Source organism: Phasianus colchicus, chromosome 3 (assembly GCF_987193195.1).
Source record: "Phasianus colchicus chromosome 3, bPhaCol1.hap1.1, whole genome shotgun sequence".
Lineage (NCBI taxonomy): Eukaryota > Metazoa > Chordata > Aves > Galliformes > Phasianidae > Phasianus > Phasianus colchicus.
This window is the reverse complement of record NC_143438.1, coordinates 83,657,417-83,684,691: the sequence shown is the minus strand read 5'-3', so window position 1 is coordinate 83,684,691 and position 27,275 is coordinate 83,657,417. Positions and strand designations below refer to the sequence as shown.

Sequence of the window (27,275 nt, the reverse complement as noted above, 5' to 3'; positions counted from 1 at the left end):
CAGTTATCTACCCTTTCAAAGAGTTGATTCCCCTTCCCTCTGTAGGCTTCCTTTAGGTACTGAAAGGCTGCAATGAGGTCACCTTCTTTTCTCTAGGCTGAACAAGCCCAGCTCCCTCAGCCTGTCCTCACAGGGGAGGTGCTCCAGTCCCCTGCTCATCTTTGTGGCTCTCCTCTGGACCCTCTCCAACAGCTCCCTGTCTTTTTTGTACTGGGGGCTTCACGCTTGGATGCAGTATTCCAGATGGGGCCTCACAAGGACAGAGTAGAGGGGGACAGTCACCTCCCTGTCCCTGCTGGCCACCCGTCTTCTGATGGAGCCCAGGATACCATTTGCCTTCTGAGCTGAGGGCACACTGCTGGCTCATGTTAAGCTTTTCATCTGTCAAGACCCCCAGGTCCTTCTCCACAGGGCTGCTCTCAAGGCCCGCTCCTTCCAGTCTGTATGGATGCCTGGGATTCCTCCAGCCCAAGTGCAAAAAAAGTGCACTTTTCTGCATTGAACCTCATCAGGTTCACCCGGGCCCACCTTTCCAGCCTCTCGAGGTCCCTCTGAATGGCATCCCTTCCTTCAACCATGTCGACCGCACCACTCAGCTTGGTGTCGTCAGCAAACTTGCTGAGGGTGCACTCAATTCCGTCATCGATGTCATTGATAAAGATGTTAAAGAGCACCGGTCCCAAGACAGACCCCTGGGGGGCGCCTCTCATTACCGGCCTCCACCTGGACACAGAGCCATTGATGACCACCCTCTGTCTGCGGCCTTTCAACCAGTTTCTTATCCATCAAGTGGTCCACCCATCCACATCCCTCCAGTTTGGAGATAAGGATGTGGTGAGGGACCATGTCAAAGGCCTTGCTCAAGTCCAGGAAGAACATTTGAGCTGTTTTTCTTTTCCATTTCTCTCTGAAATGTTTATCCTCCCCCTGCATCTCTATTACAAAATGCAAGCCCTTTCTACCCGGTCATCATTTTAGCTGGTTAACCTCCTTGAATCTTGAGGCAAGCATCTTATTTCACATATTTTGCAACTGTGGTTTGAGACATCATGAAGCAAAGCATATTTTGGTATGAACCTACTTTAGTGGAAACGAAAGACTGAACTTGAATAGATGAGATGCTGTTAAGGTCAAGAAGAAACGTCTCAGTGATGAAGGTGATGATTTGTGTTTCTGGGTTCTTGTTGCCATTTTATGTTCTCTCTGATATAGTGACAGGATTTCCACCTTAGATCTGTGTTTTGTTAAATGTTTTTAGAATGGTAGGGCACATTGCATGCTTGGGAAGGTTAAAAGGATGAATGAATTGCATTCTCTCACTGTTCGGTGATGAAGATTCAGTAAGCTCTGGAGTTCAAGCTGAAATGAAGTTCTGTGGTATTTAAACCTGTACTGTCCTGTATCTGATGAGCAGTAATGTAGATTTCTGTTGCTAAAAGTGTCAGTTCTACTGATTGCAGCACTCTGCTGGCTCTGTTCAGCACGTGCTCTTATAGATAGAGCAGTGGTTTCAAATAAATGTGATCATCTCCTTCCAGGTTTTCAGGGAGGGAGATGAAATGCGATTCCTGAGTGATTTTCTGCAGTGTTAGGGAGAGCGTAAATTAGTCTTTAATGCCCATAGTGCCATATGTCCAAATAAGCATACACAGTTACCCTTTTGCAAGTAGTAGAGGAAAAGAGTTCATGTCCTCTGTTCATCTCTTACTAGTGCTTTGCTAAACTTTCTGTAGTGTGCACGTGACTGAGCTGGCTAACAGCACAGTGTATATTTAGCACTGCACGAGTCAGCATCCTTTCATGCCTTAATTGCTGTAGTAACAGGAAACCATTTGTGAGTTACAAGAAATGATGGAGATTTTTTTTTTCCTTCACTGTCAACTTTTGGATTGTTGTTTCCCATTGGAATATTATAGGCATCCAATTGAAAATCAGTGAAAATATTCTTTCAGCTTTGTTCTGTTGTATTTACTGTTTTTTTTGTTTGTTTGTTTCCATTGGGGAATGAAAACTGAAAAGGAGTGGAGGGGAAAGGATGAGTGACTCAGGAGTTTGTTCGTGGAGCTAACTTGCGATCCTTGACAGTAAATGCTGACTGATTCTGAACAAAGCAGTGCCTCACCTCATTTCCATGCTCTTATCCAGAATTGTCTGCATTTTCTAATGAATGCCACCTGTAAAGGAGTGCCTCTTCTTAATAGGCACAAAAATTGTTTGGTTTCTGGTTGTATGTAAGGGAACTTTTGCTGTCCTCAGGCTGTATGTGGGTGTGATTTCTGAGATGGCCCAGACAGTTTGGAGAGAACTGCTGCCTCAGTTCTTTCCATCTGCAACAAAACTCACCCTAACTTTCAGATGAGGAATGCCTTGTGGTGAGACTGGTATAGCTCTCTATGATTAATATTTTTCATGTTCCTCCCTCATACCATCTTCATTCATCTTAAAAAGCGGGTCACTGTTTGAACTATAAAGCACTTCTTATATTTGTCTTAGATTTAACGATGCTCAGCTGTAGTACATTACTTCATAGAGCAGCCCAGGCCACGTTGCCTGCTGTGCTGCTGCTTGTTTCCTGCCCTTGGGTGGCCAACAGATTTAGCTGTAAAACTTTATTGCAGTGCTAGCTGCAGTGTGAATGGAATGTAACAATACAAGCCTTTAGGCCTGCAGGTTCCCTTGTATTGCAGATCTTAAAAAATTGTTAATTCATAAAACTATGCTAACACTTTTAACAGACTGAAAAAATAATCCCCCCTGTCATGAGATTGAGGCTTTTGTCAATGAAGAATAATAATCTTACAACTAAATTGCAGGTACTGTCTTGGTTTAAATTGGCTACAATAGGCAGAGTTGATTTAACCTGTTGGATATGAGCCATGTTGTGGATAAATGATATTATTTGTGTTATCAGATTTATATTCCCCCTCTGGTTCTTGTTTAAAAATAAAGTATTTATTTTGCAAAAAGGTAATACTGTAAAATCAAAAAGGATTAAGACCACATTTCAGAGAGTTTTAATTCCTTTTCTTGCTCAGCAGGCTTGCTAATTCAGGACTTGTGACCTGTATGGCACTTGAGCCTTGGTTTATAACTTAATTTAGGGTAATGAATGTCAATTTGAAAAAGCAGTGTTACTTATTTAGCCATTTCATTTTATTCCTTCTGTGCTGACATGGATTCTGATGTCTGTTTTACTGAGTGATACAGAATGAGCTGCTGAATGGCTGTCCTGAAATTCATTACTGCATGCTTCTGTGCTTTTGGTTTTGGCTTTTCCCCTCTCCCCAGGTGTGTATGTTCTGCATTGTTGAATTCGGCCTAAATTCAGTTTTTGAAAAGCGGCTTTGGGCTCACAGTGTTTTTCCCCTCAGGTACAACAGCTGAAGGGCATATTTCCTCAGCTGAGCTCTCTGAAGACTTTTTTCCTCTTTTTGCTTAGCCTTGAAAGCAACTTGGAATAAATATGTTGTGAAATGCTTTCCAGAATAGGGTTGCTAGAATTGTGTTTTCTTATTTTTTTTATTGCTTTAAACCATTTTATTAGTTCTTCATGAGACATGTTCACCTGGTGCCTTCATATTGTGCAGAGTTTGGAAGTCTGTTATGCTTTAAAGAGGTGGTAATGGAAGTAATATTGGCTTTCATGCCAAAAAACATTTGTTTTCATGTACTTTTTTTCTTAGTAAAAGCAAGTTCTTAAGGTCACAGCAGGATGATGTTATCTATGCAAGAGCTCCCTAGGTGCCTTTCTCCCTAAAATAAGTATTTAGCAGGAATCCTATAGAAACAGATGAAGAGATTTTCACCTGTATTGAACCCTTCCCTGTTTCCCTCCAGCCTGTGCTGGCTCAGCTCTGCTCCTTCCACAAAGCATTGTCACCTAGCTTTCCTTCTTCTCAGAGCATCCAAAGGCAGTCTCTGTTCATGTTCTGAAGGAGGAGACTTGTGTCATTTGTAGTTAATGCGAGCATTAAAATTTCCATTATTCATGGGTTTACAGATTGATTTATTTTTTTTCTCCTGCCAAACAATTGTCCTCAGCTTTTCCTTTTGGTAATAAGTTTCTGAAATAAATAATGCACTGTGTTTTGGCTGTGTAATAGCTTTCTGACTACACCAAAGAGCATGTAATTATGTAGACTGCCATGTGCTATCAAGTTCAGACAATATCAGTGGTAGTTAAGCCCACAAGCTTAATGTTCAAGAACTCTGTTCTTGATAAGCAAATAATTTTTCATCTTCTGTATCAATACCCAAAATCGATAGGGTAATTTGTGACATCAGAGATGGTGAAGGATCTTTAGGGGTTGAATGGGGGGACGTGTGAGGAGGAGCTGAGGGCCCTGGGTGTGCTCAGCCCAGAGCAGAGGAGCTGAGGGGAGGCCTGATGGCGGCTGCAGCTCCTCCCAGGGAGCGGAGGGCAGCGCTGAGCTCTGCTCTGTGTGACAGCGACAGGGCCCGAGGGAACGGCATGGAGCTGCGTCAGGGGAGGGGCGGGTGGGGGTCAGGGACAGGGTCTGCACCAGAGGGCGGTGGGCACGGCCCTGAGCTACTGAAGCTCAAGAAGTGTCTGGACAGTTCTCTCAGACATACTGTGTGAGTTTTAGGCACTCCTGTGTGGATCCCGGAGCTGGACTTGATGATCATTGAGCCCCTTCAAATTCTGGGTATTCTGTAAAATATTTTACTTGGAGCTTATTGTAACTAACTGGGTATTATTACCACATATTAAAATTAAGCAAGCTACAAAGGAGGTCATGTCTTGAGAGCCAAAAGGAGTGTTTGCTAGGAGTCTGTGTGCCGTTCCAGATTTTTATCACAAGATCCCTGTGTCTGGAGGGTGCCTCGGGACAGGCAGTACTTGGTGGGATGGATTTGGGGCCAGGAACCACGCTGGTCGTTGTAATGGCTTCCCATGGGAGCAGAAAGGGCAGCAGCCTATGACCTCCTGTGCTTGGATTCAGCACTTTGGGATTTTGTCCTTACCCAGCATCCAGAAGGATAAAAAGAGGGAAGTTTTAACAGAAATGTGAGGACCATGGTTTCGCTTTCCTGGCCACTCTGAGGGTTCAGGAGCTCTGGAAAGCAGTGACCTTCAGTAAATCTCCTGTGTTCACAGTGGCTCTGACTTTAACAAATGCTTTAAGAATTGTTTTTCTGTTCTGTGAGAAAAGCTTCTGAAATGACAGCAGTGATGTGTACAGAATGCTCGTTCTGTGCTCCTGTAAATGCCTGTCTATCCTGCATGGATGGAGTGAGGCCAGTTCTAGCCAGGTGTGGAAGTTTGTGTTGGAAAAACAGGTCCTATCCCTGGTCCCATCCTTCCTAACAACTGCTGAGATTTGTAGCATGACTTTTTCTGACTGTGGGGCACCAGTGCTGCTTACAGCATCAACATGTTCTTTCAGGGCTCCCTGCTTGTACCCACAGGCTGCTCCTTGGCCTGTCTCCACCCTGAGCTTCAGTGATATGAATTCCATGGTGTTTTGTAGGGGGGAAGAAAACTTCTATGAGTTTCCTAGTATACAGGTTGTGCTTCTCTCACTTGTCTGCTAAGTGCAAGTGGCTGTGTCTATGGGGCTTGGATACTTGCATCTTAGGCAGATGGAAACAGCTCTTCAGCAGCTTGTCTGGAGTTCATGAAAGGTAGGTCCTGCTGGACCATCTAATCTCCTTCTACGTTCAGGTGACTGGCTTGGTGGATGAGGGAAAGGCTGTTGATGTAGTCTGCGTAGACTTCAGCAAAGCTTTTGACACTGTCTCCCACAGTATTCTCCTGGAGAAGCTTGCTGCCCATGTTTTGGACTGGTACACTCTTTGCTGGGTAAAGAACTGGCTGGAGGACCGGGCCCAGTGATGTTTGGAGTTAAATCCAGCTGGCATCTGATCACAAATGGTGTTCCACAGGGGTCAGTGATGGGGCCTGTCCTGTTTAAAATCTTTATCACTGATTTGGATGAAGGAATTGAGTGCACCCTCAGTAAGTTTGTAGATGACGGCAGCTTGGGAGGAAATGTTGAACTGCCTGACAGTCGGAAGGCTCTATGGAGAGATCTGAACAGGCTGGGTAGCTGGGCTGAGGCTAGTGAGAAGAAGTTCAACAGGACCAGGTGTTGGGTCCTGCACTTTGGTCACAACAACCCCAGGCAGCATTACAGGCTGGGGGCAGAGCGACTGGAAAGTTGCGCAAAGGAAAAGAATTTGGGATGTTAGCTGGCAGCTGGCTGAACATGAGCCATCAGAGTGACCAGGTGGCCAAGAAGACCAATGGGATCCTGGCTTGTATGAGAAATAGTGCAGCCAAGGAAGCAGAAGGGAAGCAGAGGCAGGGAGATGATTGTCCCTCTGTATTTGGCTCTGGTGAGGCTGCACCTCCACTGCTGTGTTCAGTTTTGGACTTCTCACAACAAGAAAGACATTGAGACCCTCGAGTTTGTCCAGAGAATGGCAGCAAAACTGTGAAGGATCTGGAGCACAAATTTTATGGGGAGCAGCTGAGAGCACTGGGATTGTTCAGTCGTGGAAGAGAAGGCTCAGGGGAGACCTTATTGCTTTCTACAACTCCCTGAAAGGGGGCTGTGGTGAGGTGGGGGTCGGCCTCTGCTCCCAGGTAGCAGTGATAGGATGAGGGAGAATGGCCTCAAGTTGTGCCAGGGGAGATTCAGGTTGGAGATTAGGAGAAATTTATTTTCAGAAAGAGTGGCGAGGGATTGACACAGGCTGCCCAGGGTGGTGGGGGAGTCACCATCCCTGGAGCTGTTTAAGGAAAGTGTGTATGTATTAGCTGGTGTGCAGTATTGGTGATGGTTGGATCAGATGACCTTAGAGGTCTTTTCCAGTGTTTATGATTCCATGGGTTTTTTTTTTTTTTTAAGCTTGAAAATTTTTGTAGCTTTAGGACTTCAAAGGGATTGGATTCATTTGGAAATCAGTCTCCTGGTTGGCTGAATACTGTTATGGCCTAACGGATTTATTTTTACCTGACATCATATAAGTGCTCGTATTGTTTTCTCCTTTACAACAGCTTTGAGTGCAGCAGCCTACATGGATGTAGGGATGCTCACTGTGATCTGTGCAGCTCTGGTTTGATGGTGATGTCCAAATACTTTACAGCCTGTTTGCAGCATTGCATTTTCATTCCAGCTACCATTGCTGCCACACGTACAATTTAAATACTTGGGATGGTGGTGTAGGCTCCTCTTGCATTTTGCCTTTTTTTTTTTTTTTTTTTTTTTTACCTTTCCCTGAAGAAGTTACTAATCAAAGGCAGCTTGCCAGAAGCTCAGGGTCCATTATGCTTTTTGAAGCATATTTTTTTTCCTCCTTTAAAAGGAGTGACTTATACCAAAAATCTACACATGGGGCAGGGGGAAGCTGGAAGGTTGCTTGTTTTCTCTCCCTTGTCCCCAGATGTATGCTGTGAAGCAGAGAGCTGTGGGTGCCAAGTTCTGTTTACCACCACGGCTGCACAGCGTTAGCTTCCTTCAGGCAGCTTCAGGAATGATGTTCTTCAAAGCTCTTTGTGTTTTAAGTCTATGTTACCTCAAGCATTCATGGTATGAGTGACCAAAGTGGATTTGTTATTACCAAAATCAGTGGTCTCAAATGTTGTAGTGTTTTTCTTCTGTTTTCTCATACTAGCTGTTAAATGATGTCTGCTCTCAGAACAGAAACGGTAACGTTTTCTTTTTGCAGACTGGAGGAAAGAAGCTTTTCTGCTGCATGCTTGGAGTACCCTTCAAAACAAATACTAAAATATAGTTCTTTTTAGATTTTTTTAACTAACTTTAGTGTTTTTTTTCTAATTTTCTTGTTTAATTATGCAGTAAAGATGGCTTCTGGTAATGGGCTGTTCTGATGTGTGCTCTTACTTGGCGTAATCAGTTACAAATGATAGTTTAATCTTGCAATATCAGTTGAGTAGATTTTTGGCTTTTAATATCATAGTACTTATAAAAATAACAAAAAAAAGTAACAGAGCTACTTTGTCTGCTACCAAATTAGTAATATTTATAATATATTAAAATTTATAATATATTAAACTGAGTATGTGATGAACTAGCTAACTTTCTCATTTCATTTTGACTTCTCTAGAGAAGTTGGAGGTTGCACCACCGTCTCCAGGACAACTGAGACATGGTAAAATAAGAGTATTTGATGGATGTGGTTCAGTACTGTGCAGTCTTTGTGTTCGAGTTGCTTCGTCTTTCTCCTACAAGCCATTGGTCTGTCCTCATCTCTGTACTACTGCAGAGTAGAAGAAAACCAAAGCAAGCACCTACAGTGCTTTATTTCATGGCACCTCATCTGGTGAGAGAATTCCATGCTATTTAACAAAAGTAGGACAGAAAGCCCAAACAAAGAGCACAGTTCAAAGCCAGCAGCAAATGCTGTTGGTCTAAGCCAAGTTGCATTGGTGCTGCAGTACCTTGAAGATTTGTTTTCTTTTCAAGCTTAAAACTACCGACTTGCTGTGAGTTGCATAGATGTTAACAAATTGAGATGCTAGAGCAAAATTATATAGAAATTGGAAGTAGATTTGGTTGTCTTTATAAAATCATGTTTTTTCAAATTTTGATTTCTCTTCCAAATCATTTTACTTTTATGACTTCAAACTCTGTCAGAGAGCAAATGCATTTAGTCAAATATTTTCTACTTCTAGGTATTTATGCTTATATTTTTTTTTCCCCTTGATCAATGAGGTTTTGTACACTCCATGGATTCTAAAATTCTGTCAACTTTCCTGCGAGTGTGGTCCATGATACAGCTAGGTACACACATTTTGAAAGCCTTTGGCATCTGTTTGTGTGCTTTTTTTCGCTGTTAGCTTTTTGGGGTTTTTTTGTCCTGCTATTTAAAAAGAAAAGTTAATACATTCCATGCCTTAGTCTTTTATGTGTACATTCAAGAAGGTATATATGTTATTAAAAGGTTGTTAGAGAAAACCATATGTTTTCAAATACCTGAGCATGAAATGTCTTGTGTGGCATCAGTTTTTGTGTATTGGATTCATGGTGTTTTTGAGAAGTAAACCCCAGAAGAGAGCCCTGCTGGTTTCTTCTCACCTGCTTGTGAAGTTCATACACTCTTCTTTCTTCCCTCATATGTTTGAAAGTTTATGAAATGTGATTATTAATCCTATCTGAAATGGGATAAAAATTAAATAGCTGCATTTTGAATTAAAAAAGAAAAGAGTGAAAAGAACTGATTTTCTAAGCTGTGTTTCTAGTCAAGTAGTCGGTCCTCTGTGCTGTATTTAGTATGCTAGCACCTGGAGGCAGTGCTGTGCAAATTCATACCCATCTTCATAGAGAGCTTGTAAGTTAAAAGTTGAGAGAAAAAAATAGAGTAGAACAAAAAGGAATGATACAGTAATACTGTGCTGGTTAGAAATTATTCAGACTATGTAAGTAGTCTGGTGAGACTGCTTGGCGATCTTTATTGATACTGCAGAATCCATTGGAAGGATTGTAAGTAATATCAAAGCTTGTTCAGTATCAATTTTTTTTTAATCTACTAACAGACATATGCAGCTTTCATCCAAAACTGTACATGAATTTAGAATAAGTTAATTCACATGGTTCTTCACAAGCCATTAATATGACTTGAATAGCCAAGCTTGCCAGAAATAAAAACCAAACACGAGCAGAGATAGCAGGAAAGGGATTTCCAGTGTGTTGCCTTTGTTTCTCTTAAAGGTGATATTAAACTCACGTTTCAGTTGTTTGTGTGTATTGGTGAACCCTTTATAAATATGATCTCTTTGTTACTTATTTTTTAGTGTTCTTCCACAATGCATTACCTTTTGTAGGGTTTGGATTTTTGGATAACGCAATTATGATTGCTGCGGTAAGTTCATTGTTTAATTCCCTAATCAAGCCAATACTGTTTATGTGGTACTAAATGAGAACTTCAGGAAGACTCCTTTCCTTCTATATCAACTCAACTGGTTTCTGCTCTTAATTTTTCCATTAAAATTTCTGTGCTCTATTTTGACTTTGCAGAATGCAAAGTCGTCGTTTTATCTTCTGAGGGACAGTCTTGAAACAAATTTTATTGAATTAGGAAGCAACTTGTTTTTCTTCAAATCCATGCTTCAAGATACATTTATAATCACATTGTTAATGCAGTTTTGTATCAACTAATTCTAATGTATTTATATCTTCAGTGTTCTTTTATTCCCAGTGGTGCAAGCATCGTTGGTGTTGATGCTCATTTGTACTGATGTAGCACGGTGTTGCTGAGTAATGAATGGTCTTTAAATATTTTCAGTTTATTTGAAAAATGAAATGGGTTGGTGAAACAGGAAGATGATTCAAGACCAAATATGCTATTCCTTGAGTGGAGTTATAATCGACGATGTAATGTTAATCGTGGGATAGCTCAGGCAGGAAGGAATTGCAGGAGCCACTAGGCCTCTAGTCTTGCTCTTGATTTGGACCTTTCTGGGGTCTTTAGTGTCTTGCTCAAAGCAGCTTTGGCTGAAAGGTCAGATCAAGTTGTTCATGGTATTATGAGGTGGAGCCTTGAAAAGCTCTAAGGGCAGAGACTGTGCAACCTGCAACCTGCCTGGGCTGCCTCTTCCAATGCCTGACTGTCCTCACTGTGAAAAACACTTTCATATCATGCACAACATCCTTGACTTTAAATTGGAGAGACATAAGTGTGACAGATGGACCACTTGGTGGGTAAGGAATTGATTGGATAATTGCACTCAGAGCTGTGGTCAGTGGCTTGATGTGCAGGTGGAAGCCAGTGACGAGTGGTGTTCCTCAGGGGTTGTTTTTGAGATTGGTGTTATTTAACATCTTTGCCAGTGGCACAGACAGTGGGATTGAGTGCACCCTCAGAAAGTTTGCTGGGAACATCAAGCTGTGTGGTGCAGTTGACGTGCTGGAGTGAAGAGATGCCATCCAAAGGGGACCCTGACAGGTTAGAGAGGTGGATCTTCGTGAACATTGTGATGTTCAACAAGGCCAAGTGCAAGGTCCTGCATCTGAATTAGTACAGTCTCATGCACAGAGAGCAGATCTGAGGAGAAGGATTCAGGGGGTGTCAGTGGATGAAAAAGTGGATGTGAGCTGGCAGACCAGAAAGCCAGACATCCCCTAGGCTGCATCAAAAAAGTATGGCAAGCAGGGTTTGAGGGATGCTCATTCTTTCCTACTCTGCTCTCATGAGACCCTGGAGTATTGTATCCATGTTGGGGGGCCCCTACTATAAGAAGGACATGGACTTGTTGGAGTGGCTCGTGAGGAGGGCCATGAAGGTGCTCGGAGAGCTGGAGTGCCTCTCCTGTGAAAACAGGCTGAGGGAGCTGGGCTTGTTGAGTTTGAAGAACAGAAGGCTCTGGGTAGACCTTACAGTGTGCTTCCATGACATATAGGGGAATGTACAGGAAGGATGAGGGGGGAGACTGTCAGGAAGTGTAGTGATAGAACATGAATTTTGAACTAAAAGAAGGTAGTTTCAGATTATACATAAGGAAGAATTTCTTTACTTACAAGTGGTAAGGCACCAGAACAGATTGCCAAGGGAAACTGTGGGTGCTCCATCCCTGGATGTATGTGTTCAAGGCCAGGTTGGATGGGGCTGTGAGCACCCTGCCCTCATGGAAGGAGACCCTATCTGTGGCAGGGGGATTGGACCAGAATGATGTTTAAGGTCCACTGCAACCAAAACAATTCTGTGATTCTGTTTCCATCTGGAACATCTCTTGTTCTGAAGTATGCCCCTTGTCTCTAATTCTCCTGCCACACATTGCTGCTTCATCCTGCAGTTCCATGTGATTTTGCATTTCTTCATCTGAAAACATAAAGGAGATATGACTCTACATTTTATCTCTTTGCTCAGTATTTCTGGAAGTTTGCTTTCAGAGCTGTTATGTTAAGAATTAGAGTGAAGAAAATGGTATGCAGAAATGGAGATGACTGTTTTAGCCATTAGGTTGCCATTATGAGGTAATGTAAAATATTAAATGTGTAACTGAAGTAGCTGCTTGTTGTAGGGGGTGATGCATATGCTGGGAGTGTAAGAGCTATGCAGATCTAATAGAAGTAATGTCCATTTGTCCTTTCAGTTTTGACCTAAGCAGTAAGTGATACTTTACCAATTGAATAGATACTCTATTTTAAATCCATATCCATCAAATAATGAGAACTCTTATTTTTCAGGGAACCCAAATAGAATTGTCAATTGGAGTTGTCCTAGGAATCTCAACCATGGCAGGCAAGTAATAAAAATGGAGTATGCATAGACTGATGTGACACATTCTTGTATTTTAGACTGAAAGTAGGCCGCAGGGCTTGAAATGGCTCTTCTTTAGTCTTGAAGCAGCAGTCTTTCATAATAAATAAGAATGTGTTCTATTTGCAGAAATAGGATTTCGTTTCAAATACATTCTGAAATTCTTGGGGTTTATTTGTTTGTTTTAATCTAAAAGTCCAAATCCTGGGTCACTTAGAAAAGTACATTTGCATTTCTGTAATAGAACTGCTTTTAAATTCCCCAAGATCTAATATTAATGTACATATTTGCGAGTGGCTGTTTGCTTGCAGTGCTAAGTGAAGATCAATGTTTGATGTCTCTCTGCTGTGTTGTCCAGGGTTCTCAGTGATTTTCCTGCCTCTGTGCAAGGTGCAGAGGCAGCTCTGCTCTCCAGCGCTTTGCTAAAACTGATGAGCTCTGCTTCACTGCTTCTGTGCCTTGACAGTGTGAGAGGAAAAAACTGCTTGTGAACGCATTAACTGCAGGTGTAGCATTGCTTGAAAGCACACAGATAGCTTGGATGGAAGTTTGTACAGCAGAACAATTTAATCTTCTGGAAATTTGCAGCCCTTCACTGCAATGAAAGAGAGTCACAAGCAAGAGTATATCTTTAAGATCTCCTGTGAAATCATGTATTTTAAATGTGTAACTTTAAAGTGTTACATATTCAATTGCATATAATATTTATTCCTAAGCTGACACAATGTATAGGAATGATACCTGCTTTTGAATTGCTGAACAAAGCTGTATATGCTCTATTTCCAGTGCTTCTGTGTCTCTCCAGGCACTGCAGGGCTTTTTTGGTGTCCAGTATGAGCTGGGTGAAACTCAGCTGTGTGTGGCCATTGTTGGCTCTGATCTGAGAAGTTTTTATGCCAATTTCCGAGTCATCTTTTTGCATTTGTGAAGTCTTCATGTAAGCTGAGGAAAAATGTTGCTATTCTGCTGCTGTTATTCCAAATTGTAATGAAGTCAGAAGATAAGCTCAAAAATAAAATTTCTTTTAGTTTTCTCTGCAGTGTGTACTGATAAGAGCCAGGACCAATAGCAGTGTTTGTGGAAGGATGTTGGTTGTTTTTATTCAGTATTAACATTTTGCCTTCTTCCCTCTCATCATCACCAGCTGCTGCTTTGGGAAACCTTGTTTCAGATTTAGCTGGACTGGGGTAGGTCTGAATTTAAGAATGTTTTTACTCCTTTGTAACCAGTGTTGGTGCTGCTGAACTAAAACATACAAACTGTTGAAATTGTGATTTTTTTTTTTTCTTTTTGTTGGTGTGGATGTTTTCTTGTTGGCTTTATTTTTCTTTTCCTTCCCTAGCTCTGGAGTTGTGCTTCAGTAATCCACATGACATTTGATTATATTATTGAGGCCAAAACTGCAATGCTGTAGTTTTGAAGCAGAGACTAACTTTTCCTATTACATATTATATATTTAAGTGATAACATTGGGATTTGGAATTGATGTTTAACATGATTCAGTGCTGCTGTGACAGAGTATTACCTCATCGGGTTTTCAGATCCGAGCATGTAACAACGCATGTCCTTCTCCTGAGATTCAGCAAGAATTGCAAATATAGTTGTTATATCTGAGAAGAAGGGAATAGCTTCAGATCTAGAAGTATCTATCTGCTGCCAGTAACTCAGTATTTTATTCTGTTGGATATAAGCAGATGCATTTCACTTTTCAAAAGGAAATTTCTGAGTGGATCCTAAAAGAAAATTTTCTTTCATTTTTCCCTCTAGTTTTTTTCTTCTGCAAATAAAAAAACTTATTACAGAAAAGGGTGAATGGTGTGCAACATTTTTCTTGCAAAGGTTACTTGTAAGCTGTTGTAATGTACAGTAACATTAAAGCCGGTCTTGTCTTAATGCTTGAAAAACTTCTGGAAATATGGCATATTAAATCAGTAAGAAAATTCATAGAGTTACATTGATTGAAAAAGTGTTAGAAATTTGAATACTTTTTTGTATTTACCTCTCCATGGCTTTATCAGTGTGCTGAAGGAAAAGCTATTTTCAGTGCTTTAAATAGTTCAAAATCCTTTCCTGAAGACAATTTCATATCCCAAATAATTTGTTCTTGGTTTCTAATTCTTCCAGTCTTGCAGGTTATGTAGAAGCTTTGGCTTCACGGCTGGGTCTCTCAATCCCTGATCTGACGCCCAAACAAGCTGACATGTGGCAAACACGTCTTAGTGCACACTTGGTAAGTAACCTGCAGGCAATCTTTGTGGGGATCCTTTTTGTTTAAACCAATAGGTGATAGCTCCTTTTGTCACCTTTGCCATTAAGTGTTTAATAGCTGCCAACAGTGTAAAGATTTCCTGGAAGGTTTGGTTGAGAGCCTGTATCAGCATCAGCAGAATGGATTGTTTTGTGCTTGGGCATTTCTTTGTACACAGCAAGCCACAGGTGGCTGGCAGGATGGATGATCTCTGCAGTGACTGCGTGTATGCTGTGCAGTTACCTTGGTTGAGCTCTGGCTGCTGTCTGCCAAAATGCCCTCAGTATTACCTTTACTAGTTTAACCCCTATACATTCTTTAGCAAGTGCTTGTTAGTGGTGCATCTGTGCTATTATGTATTAGTTTCAATTGGTCTGTGATTAGTTTGTATACAAAATTACCTTTTATGTGAGTAAACCTTAGCATTTGAACAGCATTCACTGCTTGGGCTTACCGTAACTTCTACAGTTTTGGGGCACTCACTTGTTCAGATGCATTTTCAGGATGATTACTTCATGAACATCAAAACATTTGAAGCAGTCCCACTTCACCAGTAACAATGTTAGTTTATTTTTGTTAAAGAAATGGATTATTAGAAACTGAGTAAGGAAGCAGGTAATTCTTTCATTTTGCCAGAACAAAATTTCATGTGGGAGAATCACTTAGCAGATTTAAGGGAATAGAAATAATGCTTTCTCAATAAAAGTTAGGAAAAAGTCTACTTCTAGCAGCAGTATATGGAGGCATTGAGCAGGGAAGAAGTGGTATATTGTCAGTGGGCTGCCCTCTAGTCTGTCCAACTTACAAGCTTTCTTACTGGAAGCTGAGTCTGGCAAGTCTGTCATTCTATGACAGTTTGTTCATAGCACTTTTCTGTGTAAAGAGTTCTGAATGTCTTGGTCTCTATGCTAGCACTTCTTTCCTGTCTTTTTATTATTTACTGCTGCATGAAGTTTCTCAGCACTATTTGTTAGCTGCTGCTGACATGCCTTCAGATGTTGTGTCTTTCATTTCTTTCCTCTCCTGTTGACTTTTATATCGAGGTAGATTGTGAAATCTTTTCCAATTACTTATTTTTGTCTTCACCTTGTGCCTTTACAAACTGTTTCGTTGCTCACTTCTGACCTTGATGATAATTTACATTTCCAGATTTAAGCGAATGCTTCTTGCAGTTGTGCCTTAATTATGTTTATCCTTTCCCATCTTCCTGGCCATCGTGCTAACCCTTTGAATCTTGAGCTCCTCATTTATTTATCATATGTGCATCTCCTCATGGGTCATTCCTCTCCTCTTTATTTAGAGTTGTCTTTTACCACATAGGATTATCTTTTAGCACAGGATTTCTTAATTTGCTGATTACACACACTTGTCTCTGTCTCACAGAAAGTTTTGAGTCTGCATGCTAGGAAAAATGTCACTCCCTACCAAAAGCTAGAACAAAGTGTCCATTGGCTTAATTTTGGTGGTACTGCACACAAATAAGTAATAATTGATCAGTGAGAAACTTATTTTTTTTCCCTCTTTCTCTAGGGTAAAGCTATTGGAGTGACCATTGGCTGCATTTTAGGAATGTTTCCTTTGTTGTTCTTTGGCGATGAGGAAGAAAAACTGGAAGAAAAAAAATAACATTTTTACAAGAAGTATACAGATGTAAACTAATGTACCTCAATTACTCAATTATGCTGTCAATATTTAGGAATTAACAGACAGTAAAAATGTATAGACTTGGGAACAAAACCTTCAGCATGTCATTTTATGGAAACACTAATTTATTGTGGCTTTGTTGTGTTCAGTACTTCTTTTTATAAGATACCATTTAGCTTTCTATTTAATGTACATTTTTGAAGTGTTTTCACTTATGGCAAATGATGTTTACCACTTCCCCTTTTGACATTATCCTTTAACAGATTATTACTTTAATAGTCCACTGTGGATGACAGTAACACTCTTCAGTTGCATATTGGTTGCTTAACAGATGTAATTGCATGACAAAAAAAATTGCAGCTGTTCATCAGGTCCTTCAATACAGATTATTAAGGAGGTCAGTTATGAGTGATTTGAAGATCCCTCACTTGACAAGAAGGCTGAGTGCCCCCTCACCAACTCTCATTTTGCACTGCCTTCACATCAGATATTTCAGTGATCAAGCATCAGTCTGATTTGCTTTCTTTATAATTCTGAATCTCTGAATTGTCATCTGAGGTGATCATTTTAATGCCCTGACCAAGGTAAGTGATTGCAGTATAATATCCTTTCCAGGTTCATCTTTAGTGGTGTCTTAACACTGCCTTCTGTACTTCTGTATTCTGTCTCTTTTTTTCCTTTTTTCTTCCTGGTAAACAATAACTTGAGAGTTCAGTTGAGATCTCCTTAAGCTTATCTTCCTGAGCTTCTCATGTATTATCAAAGAGTTCAGATTTCCTAATTCAGAAACACTTTTTTCTTTAAAAAAGTTCTGTTTAAAATGAAGTGTGAATGCTAATGGGGGAGCTAATGGGGACTGACAAAGCTGGGGAGCCTTTTGAGATATGAATGAATATTGGCATTGCAGGTTTGTGATGGGTGGCTTAAATGAAACAATAAAATATTCATATGCTGTCAGTCTGGATTAGAGGACCTGGTTTGCAGATTATAATGTTGTATTTATGATTAAACTTTTTTTTTTTTTTTTTTTTGCTGTGAGGCTTCTGAAAAAAGAAAAAATAAGACTTGAGGCCTTCTTCCTGTTCCTGCCTTTTATTTTTGCAGTCTTATTTGATGTATTATAGATCTGACAGTGCAGTCACATGTAACTGTGCTTTTTTATATGTTCATAAATTATAATTACAATTATCAAGAGAATTTCAGGATCCACCTTGCCAAATAACAATGCTAAGCTGATAACTATTTGTTAAAGGGGGGCTTTCTTACCTCTTTCAATACCATTTGGAAAGATTAATAAGAGGCACAGCTTAGGCACTTTGAAAGTTCTGTCACTGGAATTGTTAGCACTTCTGAAACCAACAAATAAATGGTTTAAAAGAAAATTCCATCCCATGATTTTTATTTGCTATACAGTCTTATTGTAACATGTGTATGTTTACAGAGCTCTCTGCTTATCTCCTGGCCGTAAATCTGTCTTCTCTGTTCTAATTTCTAGAAGCCCCTTAAACAGCAGTACTGAAACTTCGGCACCAACCTTTAGGTCACCATGATGCATCTCTTTGTGAAAAGCAGGCTCTGAAAACTTGGAGACAGTAGGCCTAGTAGCATATGCTGTCTTTTGTGTGTTAAACTAATCCTGGCCAAACTGAAACTGAAAGAAATCTCAGCTAGGCAAGAATAACGCTAAATACAGAAGTGTTCTGGCTTGCATTTTCAAAGTGGGAAGCTTTTCTTTAAGGACAACAACAATAACAACAAAAACAACAAAGGGGGTCCTGTTAGAAAATAATGCACTTCCCAGTAGGGGGTTTACAGTATGTCAGTAAGAAGGTTTTTTTTGCTTATTTCTTTAAGTTTCATTTAATTTTATTTTTTTAGACGCCCATGTTTTGCCTTGCCTTAAACTCTGACTTTTCTCCCTGTGTATTTCTGTTTTTGTTATGTTTCTAGAAAAACTGTATTTTAAAAAACCTTTTTTTTTTTTTTAAATTGAAATACACATTAAAACAATTTTGCATAACTTTTTTGTATTTTTTTTTAAATGAGAATTCCAGTGGTGTTTCTCATTGCAGTACTGGCATCTTCACTGTAGTCCTTCAGGAGCGGTCGAACCTCTTTCTTTGCTGTCATTCTACCTGGAACAGTGATTTCATCACTCTTTTTCAAAGGTCTTAAGAATAATCAGAAGGCTGTTTCAGCTCTTGTGGTAGCATTCTTTTTATAACGGCAATAGGAAAGCTCATGTACTATTGTTTAATAGTTTGTGCATGTAAATTGATGACATTGTATTGCTGTATGTCAAACTACTGTACTTCAGCCAACGCCTTTAAGGAGAATTAATGAATACCATCAAAGAAATCAGTTGTGTTTTGATATCTATTTGATATTTATAAATGTAGCGGGTGACACGTGATAAGAAACCTTACGTGTTTCAGGTGCTTGTATGATGTTACAATCAAGGTGACTTTTTGGGTTTCAGTATTTGACATAAATGAAAACTCATTTGAGAAACAGTGGCTCGGAAGGTTGAGAGAAAGCATTTGTTGGGGCCAAGGTACAACCCTAAACACAGTAGGGGTGGTTTGCTTCGCCTGTGGGATCTACTTTTTTGTGGATGTGCAATTGTTTCATGTGAAGTGGAAGATATGTGCCTGATCCTAAGGTGTCTCCTGATAATGAAAGATTTTTCTGGTGTTCATAGTTGAAAGTAATCCCCGTTGCTCTGATCATTGTCTTAAAAATATGTAACTGAAAAGACAGAGCAATAACAAAAGTCTCCTCTTTGTTTTCTGTTGTTTTCTCCTTCCTTAATAAAAGGAAATCAGACACTCTCAGAGTTACTGAGCAGCTTTAGTATTACTCTGTTTTTACTCTGTCAAGCTTGTCCTGAGTTAACAGGAGTTTTTCTTGTTAAAGGGCTGGTAGACATGAAATTGTGTTTATTTTAAATACTGTATTTTATTGTAACTTAAAATGTAAGTGTATTTTCATTTTTACTGTGTGTATCCCTAGGGAGAAAGAACATGCATCTGGTAATGTGGTTACCCAGTTCTACTTGCTGATATTTTCTCATTCATGTACTTTTACATAAATTATTTGAATTCCAAAAATGTGTTTTGTATTGTCTTTAATTAAATTGCCAAACTTTCTGTAAACTTTTGAATTACATCAGATCTGTTCTGTTTCTTTATTAGACCACATGCTGGAGGGGTAATTTAATGTCTTGTGGACATTTAGTCTCAATTAAGAAAGTGAGTTTATTATGTAAATTTTAAATGAGAGTCCCATTGTCGCTGATAGAGAAGATCAGCACCAAGGAGTAGTTTACTTTTGTCTTGCCCTGTTTGGAGGAGAAAACTTCAGCACTTAAAATGTTTGTATGGTAAATTAGCAGCATTTCTGATTAATATTAGAAGTTCTGTAGTAACTGAAGTTTGTATGCAAACTAAGGTTCTTTTGAACTCTCCTGAACTGTGGAGCTATACAGTGCTTACAGCTGTCACTAATCTAGCCAACATACTCAGACATTTTATATGGTGTAGTGATAAGCTGACAGAGTGGCTGCTCTTAAACTACAGGCCTTAGTAAAGTTTTGCTACCCTCATACTGTTTTTTCTCCTAAATACTGCATAGAACTTATGCAGTGTCCAGTAGATAACTTATCCAATGAATGTGAGCCAACTCTTACTCGTGTTGAACTCAGTGTCAACAGGTAACTCCTATTCACTGGTTTGTCACAGTGATCTTCTCTGGATGAAACCGGCTGCAATAGGAAGACATTTTTGGATAGAATCTGATACTGTTCACTGACTCCAGTTTCAGAAAGATTAAAAATCATGCAAATCATCTTGTGTTGCCTTGATCTAAATTGAGTTGTCAGTATTTGTATTTGAACTACTTTACAGAAATTGCTATTGAGTCTCCTCTTGCTGTGCTGTAATAGCAATCTCCTCCATTTTTCCTTCCCCAAAATCGTGATTCTTTGCATCTTAGAAGAAGGAATGGCAGCTGAAAGGATGAGATTTCTCTGTTTGAACGTGAAGGCCATTCATCTGGGAACTTAGATTTCTCTTCTGTGAATGGTGCTGCTTATTGAATCCTCTCGGGATCTGGTGTTCCAGGCTTGAGGTGGCTCCACTTGCCAGATGCTCAACACTTAAATTTAAAGGTAGTTTGTATTAGGTGAATGTCTGTCCTTAAAAAGTGGAAAATGCTGTTCAGAGTGAGGTTTTAGAAGGTTTAGTATTCATGTGGCATCTGTCTTCATCTCTTATACTGGAAGTGGAGGAACAACGCTTTACGTGGTGTCATGTTTAAGAAGAAAGGCATTAGACACTGACCATTTCCTATAATTATCGGTTAGGTCCAAAGCATTTCATAGTTCCCTGTTACAGGCTCCTTTACCTGGGATTTTGTGACTGTTAATTACTACTGCAAGAGGGTTGGGAGCACTTCTGTGTGTATGTATGCAAAGACTTAAGCTGCTGTGAAGTATCATACCTCTTTGAAATTATTTAGAGTTTTAAACCTGATGTATTTTCTTTTGTTTTGTTTTCATGATACTGTATCAGTGATTTTTTTTTTGTCTTCCCTTATGAAAAGTGCCCTATGTTTTTGCCTGTAGGCTGTAAGTCATTCCAAACCTAATTATTATTGATGGATAATAATAGATTCTTTCCAAGTGGATTATGAAGTATCCTGAGTGGGACCATTAACTTGTCAGAAAACATGTATCCAAAGAGTTAGAGTAAGACTTGCTGCATTAGACCAGTGCTGCTGCTCCTGTTGGGAAGAGGCTGTCGTTGAGCAGAATAGCAGTGTGGTAACAAGAACGTGTTTTGCGCGGCACTGTGGCTTGGGTTTGGCAGGTGATCCCTTTGCACACTGGTGATACTTCTCTTTCTGAGAAGATGGCTCCTCTGTTTGTTCCACATAGGAACGAGGAAGAAGTGGAGGGGAGTGGGATTCTGTCAGGTCTTTTTACACAGGAGTGCATAGAGCTTCTGCTAAAAGGTGAAAATATAATAATTTGAATTTGTGCTGCTATTCTGCTTTTCTCTGTGCCTCTGAGTGCTTTCAGCCTGCTGAGAAACTGGAAAAAAGAACTTATGAGACTTCTCTCCCTGTGTGGCTTTTCTGTACGTCTCAGCTGTTTAGCTGCCAATATTCTATACATGGAGCTAACAATAAAAGGAGAAATGATAGTAACGTGTGTCCCTTTTGAACACAGGAGCTCTTGCATGGGTTAAGTCCTTGCATAAGGAAAGTGATTACAGGTGGTTTATCTTTTCAATACACATAAAAACTAGTTAGATATTAAGAGAAAAGAGCCCATTTTTGTGAAATTTCAGGATGGATGCAGCTCTGCAGGTGACTCGTTCTGTTTCTCTTATTTCTGGTTTCCCCCCCCCCCAGCAGTTGCTTGTACCTCTTCATGCAGGAGCACTGCAGGGTGCAGATTTTCTTCCACCTGTTTTCACCTTTGAGAGCACTAAAACCTGTGAGCGGCCACAGGCCTGGGAAAAGCTGCTTCCAGAGTCATTGCTTGTCAGTTAATGTAGTAAGTGGTAATGCTGTTGATGAGACACAATTAAATCTTGATTATCTTTCATAGTCTTCTTCAGTTGATTTGTAAATGCATGCAGTCTTACAGTGGGGGCATTCTTTCTGGGAAAGCAGTTTATTTGGTGGGATCACATTAGATTTGTGAAGGTTGCAGGATGAGAACTAGGGCAGTTTTTTTTGTATGTATTAAAATGAGAGGAGGCCTCTCCCAGTTGGCACTGGGAACCTGAATGTCATTTAGAATAACTGTCTCCTTATCTCTGCTACGGATGATGGGCTCTGTTTTAGGAAATTAAAATATCCTGGGAAACCAAAAATACAGCTACAAGTCATATTTCTCCAGGTCAGTCAGATGATATGTTGTCGTCTTGGGTGCTTACATGCTCAGGCACAAATATCCCACAGGCTCCAAGGATCGTGCAGGTTTTGAGCATTCCTGAAATGGGATTTCTCTGATTTCTGTGTTGCTGCTGTACTTCATCTGGGTTACATATCCCACTGCCCCTTTACTATAGAATATACATAGGATGTCACCAGCATCCTATGTCACCAGCAATGTCTTGACCAAAAAATACAATGTTTATCCTTACTGTGTTCTGATGCTCTTTGGAGTGTGTTGTAGTTTCAGGCCTACCTTTTGCTCAGTTTGCAAAAGTTCAGATCTTTCTTGCCTGTGCCCGTTGCTTTTGATCACTTAAATTATGAATTGTGTGAATCACACGGTACGTGAAGTTGACTTTTTTTTCAAAATGAAATCATCAACTCCCTGCCTGAAAACTAGTTTTTGTTGTAGGAAGTCTAGAACTTTAATTGCAATAGGAGTGGCTTGATGGCAAGGGCAGTGAGAGGGAAACAAATGACATGAAACTTTACAGCAGGGAAGATCTCTCTTGTCTGATTGTTCTCTGTGTGGGTAGCAAATTACAACTTTTGGTTTTCATTTCAGCTTCTGTGACTGAAAATGCAAATGCCACGTGTGGCACAACAGCGGGGCTCTCTGTAGTAAATGGCTATGCCTGAAAAGTGCAATCTGTTTAAAATAATGTATTTTATTGATGTCTGTGGGTTGTGGCTGACAAATGAGGATCTTAAGAGCATATTTGTAACTCGAATGTTGTTAAATGCTGTCAGTTGCTGAAAAAGACTTAGGGATCCTGGTAAATTAAAAACTTCATGAGCCAGCAGTGTACTTATAGGCTGGATGGACAGTGGTATCCTGGGCTGAATCAGAAGAGTGATGGGCAATAGGGGGAGAGAGGAGATTGTACCCCCTCTACTCTGTCCTTGTGAGGAGGCCCCATCTGGAGTTCTGCATCGGGATCTGGGGTCCTCAGCACAGGAATGATGTGGAGCTGTTGGAGCAGGTTTGGAGGAGGGCCACTAAGATGGTCCAAAGGTTGGAGCACCTCTACTGTGAAGACAGACTGAGGGAGCTGGGCCTGTTTAGCCTGGAGAAGAGCAGGCTGCAGGAAAATCTCATTATGACCTTCTAGTATTTAAAGGGAATTTATTAAAAGGAGGGAAATCAACTTTTTACAAGGGTAGATGGTGTTAGAACAAGGGTGAAAGGTTTTAAACTAAAGGAAGGAAGATTGAGATTAGATGTCAGAGGAAATTTTTTCACTGTGAGAACGATGAGATACTGGAACAGGTTGCCCGAAGATGCTGTGGATGCCCCATTGCTGGAGGTGTTCAGGGTGAGGGTGGATGGGGCCCTGGGCAGCCTGATTCGGTACTTGATCTAGCTGTTGGCAAACCTGCCTGCAGACAGGGAGGTTGGAACTTGATGATCCCTTCAAACCCCAGGCATTCTATGATTCATCTGAAAGTTGACATCATGTAAGGCAGACCAGCTAATAAGCCAGCAGTGTGAGCTTGCAAGTAACAGGTTATGTTAGAGGTGAGATTAAAATGTCAATTTATGGGAATATTCCACATCTGCCCATTCAGTGTGGGGTACCTCATTTAATGAAATCCTGAAGAATGAAATTAGAAAGGAAGAAAATTCAGAAAGGATGTGAACTCTTCCTTCAAGAGCTCAGAGAAACAGAGACAAACAAGTTATTAATTAATATTAAAATAACTGAGAAAATAACAGCAGCAATATTTGATTGTGGCAATCCTACTGATTATTATGAAGCTGAAAGGTTTCAGGGTTGCGTCTAATGAAAACCACTTCAGTATGGGTTGTGTATTGGCTTGACTCTAATTTAAACTGAGTCATAGTAAGGAGAAATCATTAATTTTGCATGTGTTTTTTCTTAATCTTTTTATTTCCCAATGCAGTAAAGTAGGATATTTCCTGTACGTGAAGTTTGAGTAAAAGTTGCTGTTTGTTCTGTTCTTGTTATTGAAAGAGGTTATTGAAAACAACAGAGTGTATTTTTTTTGTTCCGAGGTGATAATGAATCTAACATGCAGTGGGTTTTGAAACTATCTTAATGGTTTTAGTTGGATAAATGCTATTAAGATATTGTCACATGTAAACAGAAAACTTTTCTTTTTCTCGCTCTGAATCTGAAATGGGAGTTGTTAAAAAGCATTTTGTTTTCCTCCTTAATGGCAGTCTGTGTTTTGCTTGGTCTGGGTGATAATTCCTACTGCACTTCTGTTTACAATTTAGCTCTCTTCATAAAAGACCTTACCAGACACAGAGAAAGGTGCGATGGTAACTACTTGTCCACTCTGCAGGTACCATGGCATGGTTTCATTTTGTTCCTGCTTCCTCTCTGGAATCGGCACGCAGTCTCCTGTAGCTGTCTGTTACGGTTCTGATTTTATATGTGTCTTGGTGATATGCCCTCAAATGTTGTGGAAGAAACTTTGAAAACTAACCTACTTCCAAAATAATCTGCACAGTCACCAATTCTTGCATATCAGATTTTAAATGCTCTGATGAAAGCCCTTGAAATAGAAGTCTCCAACGTGTGCGGTGACTCACACATGCTTATGATCTGGTCTAACTGAGTAATGAATCTTTGTTTCAGTTCCTACGTTTGTTTTTGTTTTTTTTCCCCCTCTAAAAAGGATTTAGGAGATGCAACTCTGTTATGTGTTTGGGTGCTGATGACCATGTGCGATCCAGGCCCAGATTGTGCCTGCAGAGGGAATGCCATCTCTGCATTGCACCAGTGCCATCACCTGCCCCAAGCTGCTGCCCTGACAGCTGTGATGTGCGCCCAAATGAAGTCAGCAGCAGTGTCCTGTGCTGGCATAGTCCCTGGTGGGGCAGCTCCTGTGTTTTGTGCCTGTGAAAGTGTAGGCCAGACAGGAAAGGCTGGAAGTATAAAAGTCACTCATTGTGTCCTGCTGAGGTCAGGCAGATGTTGCTGGAGAGTGCAATGTTTCTAGACCACTTTTCAGCTGCTGGTGAAATCTCCCAATGAATATCTTTTCTGTGTCAATATGTCTAAATGTAAATGCTGCTGAAAATGCCTTAGATTGAATTGTCTGACTACCTTGAAGTCAGGTAGTGGCACGCTGAGTGAAAGCTCTGTTTGCAGGCTCAGAGCTTGCAGAACAGCTAAACCAACTTCCAGCTGTGACTCAGGAACCAGTTAGCTAAGCAAGGTGCCTGCTAGAAAATGGGAATGACTTTTAAGAAAGCACACAAGTACTGCAGGACAAGCAACAGCCCTTTGTGTCACAGTTTGTACATCTGATTCAGTGCTTATTGTGGTTTCTGTGTACTTTATCTTGCATCCTCATCTAATCTTATTCTGGGTACATTTTGCTGGTATCTTCCATTTGGTAATGTTGGTAGTGAGATGATTGTTGGTATTTCCTCCAGAGTGAACAGTGGTGGCACAGAGGACAGGGTCTGCACTTTCTCAATGTTTTCTGTTTTCATGGAGGTTGTAGGGATGCATAAGTGTTAGGGAAAAAAGGAAGAAAAAGAAAACCACCACCAAAGCAAAATGCTACCAACCCAGCCCATAGCTGTTGATGCTACTGTCTGTGCCTCTCTGCTCTGGCTCCATCTGGCAGTTGTGTGTCCAGCATGTTGTGGGTGTATTGATTCCATAGTTCTTTTGCAAACTTTAATCTACAGCTTTGAAACATTTTGCTTTCATTAGTTTCCTTTTTTTCTCCTAATCTCCATTTTTAACTGTGCTTTAGTTCACTGCTATGAGTTAGTGCTCCACAGTGCCATGCTCAGTAATTCTTCCCTATGTTTGGGGAGCATACACACTGGAAAATACATAAATATTGCAAAGAAATCCCTTCTTTTAACCACTTTTAGTCACTGCTGAAACACACTGCTCTCTTCTGTCAGTTCTACCAGTGCCTTCATCCCACATATTGCTGTCCTCTCTGCAAGTAAAAAAGCTCCATTTACCTGTGCTTATAGTCACAGAATAGAATATTTCAAGGAATGCCACAAGATAGCTGTAAAGAATAGGAAAACTTTACTGCCTTTATCTTTCCTTCCTCCTGATGTTTCTGTGCAGTCAACTTTATCTTGGCCTTCCTTACTGCACAGAGCAAATGTTCTTCTTTTCCTCTCACCTCTGAGTTTCCAGCCCAGTGGGCTTCCAGCTCTAAATGGTTGTTTCCAATTTTGGCTGCATATGCAATTAGATTCTTACTTGTATTAAAAATGTGTGCATTTCCTCCTAGCCTCTTTGAGTTCTTACAGCACCCTGTTACTAGCAGAATGTTACCAGTAGCTGAGGGTGAAAGTGCATTTGTTTCTTAATATTTATGTTTTACTTTTTCTTTTAAATGCCTGCTATGTCAAAAAAATTATTCTTGGCACAGAAGGGATTACTGACCGCCCATGTAAAGAACATCAGTATTGTTGCTGTTTTCTCCACGGTCTTTGTCTCCTTCAGCATTATTTTAATCATTTTCAAAAACTGTTGCATATTCAAAGCATGATGCCACACTGATTTTTCTAATCTTAGAAACAGTGAATCAGTTCATAGAAGCTGGCAGTTTTGCTAGAGGAACCTACAGCACATCAGCTTGTTGTCCTGTTTGGAGGGTAGATGTGTCACTGAGCTGTGGCTGTCAGAAGTTGTATCTCTGAGCCACATGGAGAGGGAGACATCTCCAGATGATGACTGCATCTCTGCTTCCACAGAGGAAGGTTAGCTGGCTGAAAATAAAAAATCATGCAGCAACCTGTAGGCTTCTAGTAGAAGGTGAAGAAAACGGAAAGTTGCTGGCTTATGGCTTTTGAGCTGAAAGCTGCTTTCTGTCTCCTGCGCTCAGGGCATACATCTCATTGAGGGCTGTAGGGCTGTGTTTGAAGGATTGCTGCTGGGTAACTTGAATCCTGAGAGGACAAGACTGTCATACATCTAAGACAGCTGTGACCTAGCCCAGTGAAATGAACACTTGCAGATCTGCTGAGAAGGGCTGTCCTGCTTTCGTTCCCCTGACTCCTGTGATTTGGCTGCAAGGTGATTTTTGATGCATGGCTTGCAGGTTCTGGAAGATTACTGTCTCTGAAATTGGTATAGATGAATAGAAGAATGATAGGGATGGATGGGGCAATTTCTTTTAACTGACTGTGCTTCAAACTTGGAGCAAGCACAAAGCTATAATCAAGTCTTTCACCTTCAGT

General features: G+C 40.5%; 1 protein-coding gene across 2 annotated transcripts in view; it reads left to right on the top strand.

The window, feature by feature from the left end:
- The window catches only part of TMEM65 (transmembrane protein 65), a 31,663-nt gene extending 14,143 nt beyond the window's left edge, over nt 1–17,520 (top strand). For both annotated transcript variants that reach the window (XM_090137967.1, XM_031591195.2), the window contains 6 exons: nt 8,095–8,139; nt 9,782–9,849; nt 12,174–12,228; nt 13,391–13,433; nt 14,371–14,476; nt 16,025–17,520. In XM_090137967.1, the coding sequence (XP_089994093.1) occupies nt 8,095–8,139; nt 9,782–9,849; nt 12,174–12,228; nt 13,391–13,433; nt 14,371–14,476; nt 16,025–16,120 (413 nt within the window). In that variant the 3' untranslated portion in view covers nt 16,121–17,520. The remainder of the gene's footprint in view (nt 1–8,094; nt 8,140–9,781; nt 9,850–12,173; nt 12,229–13,390; nt 13,434–14,370; nt 14,477–16,024) is intronic.
- Nucleotides 17,521–27,275: the final 9,755 nt, after the last annotated feature.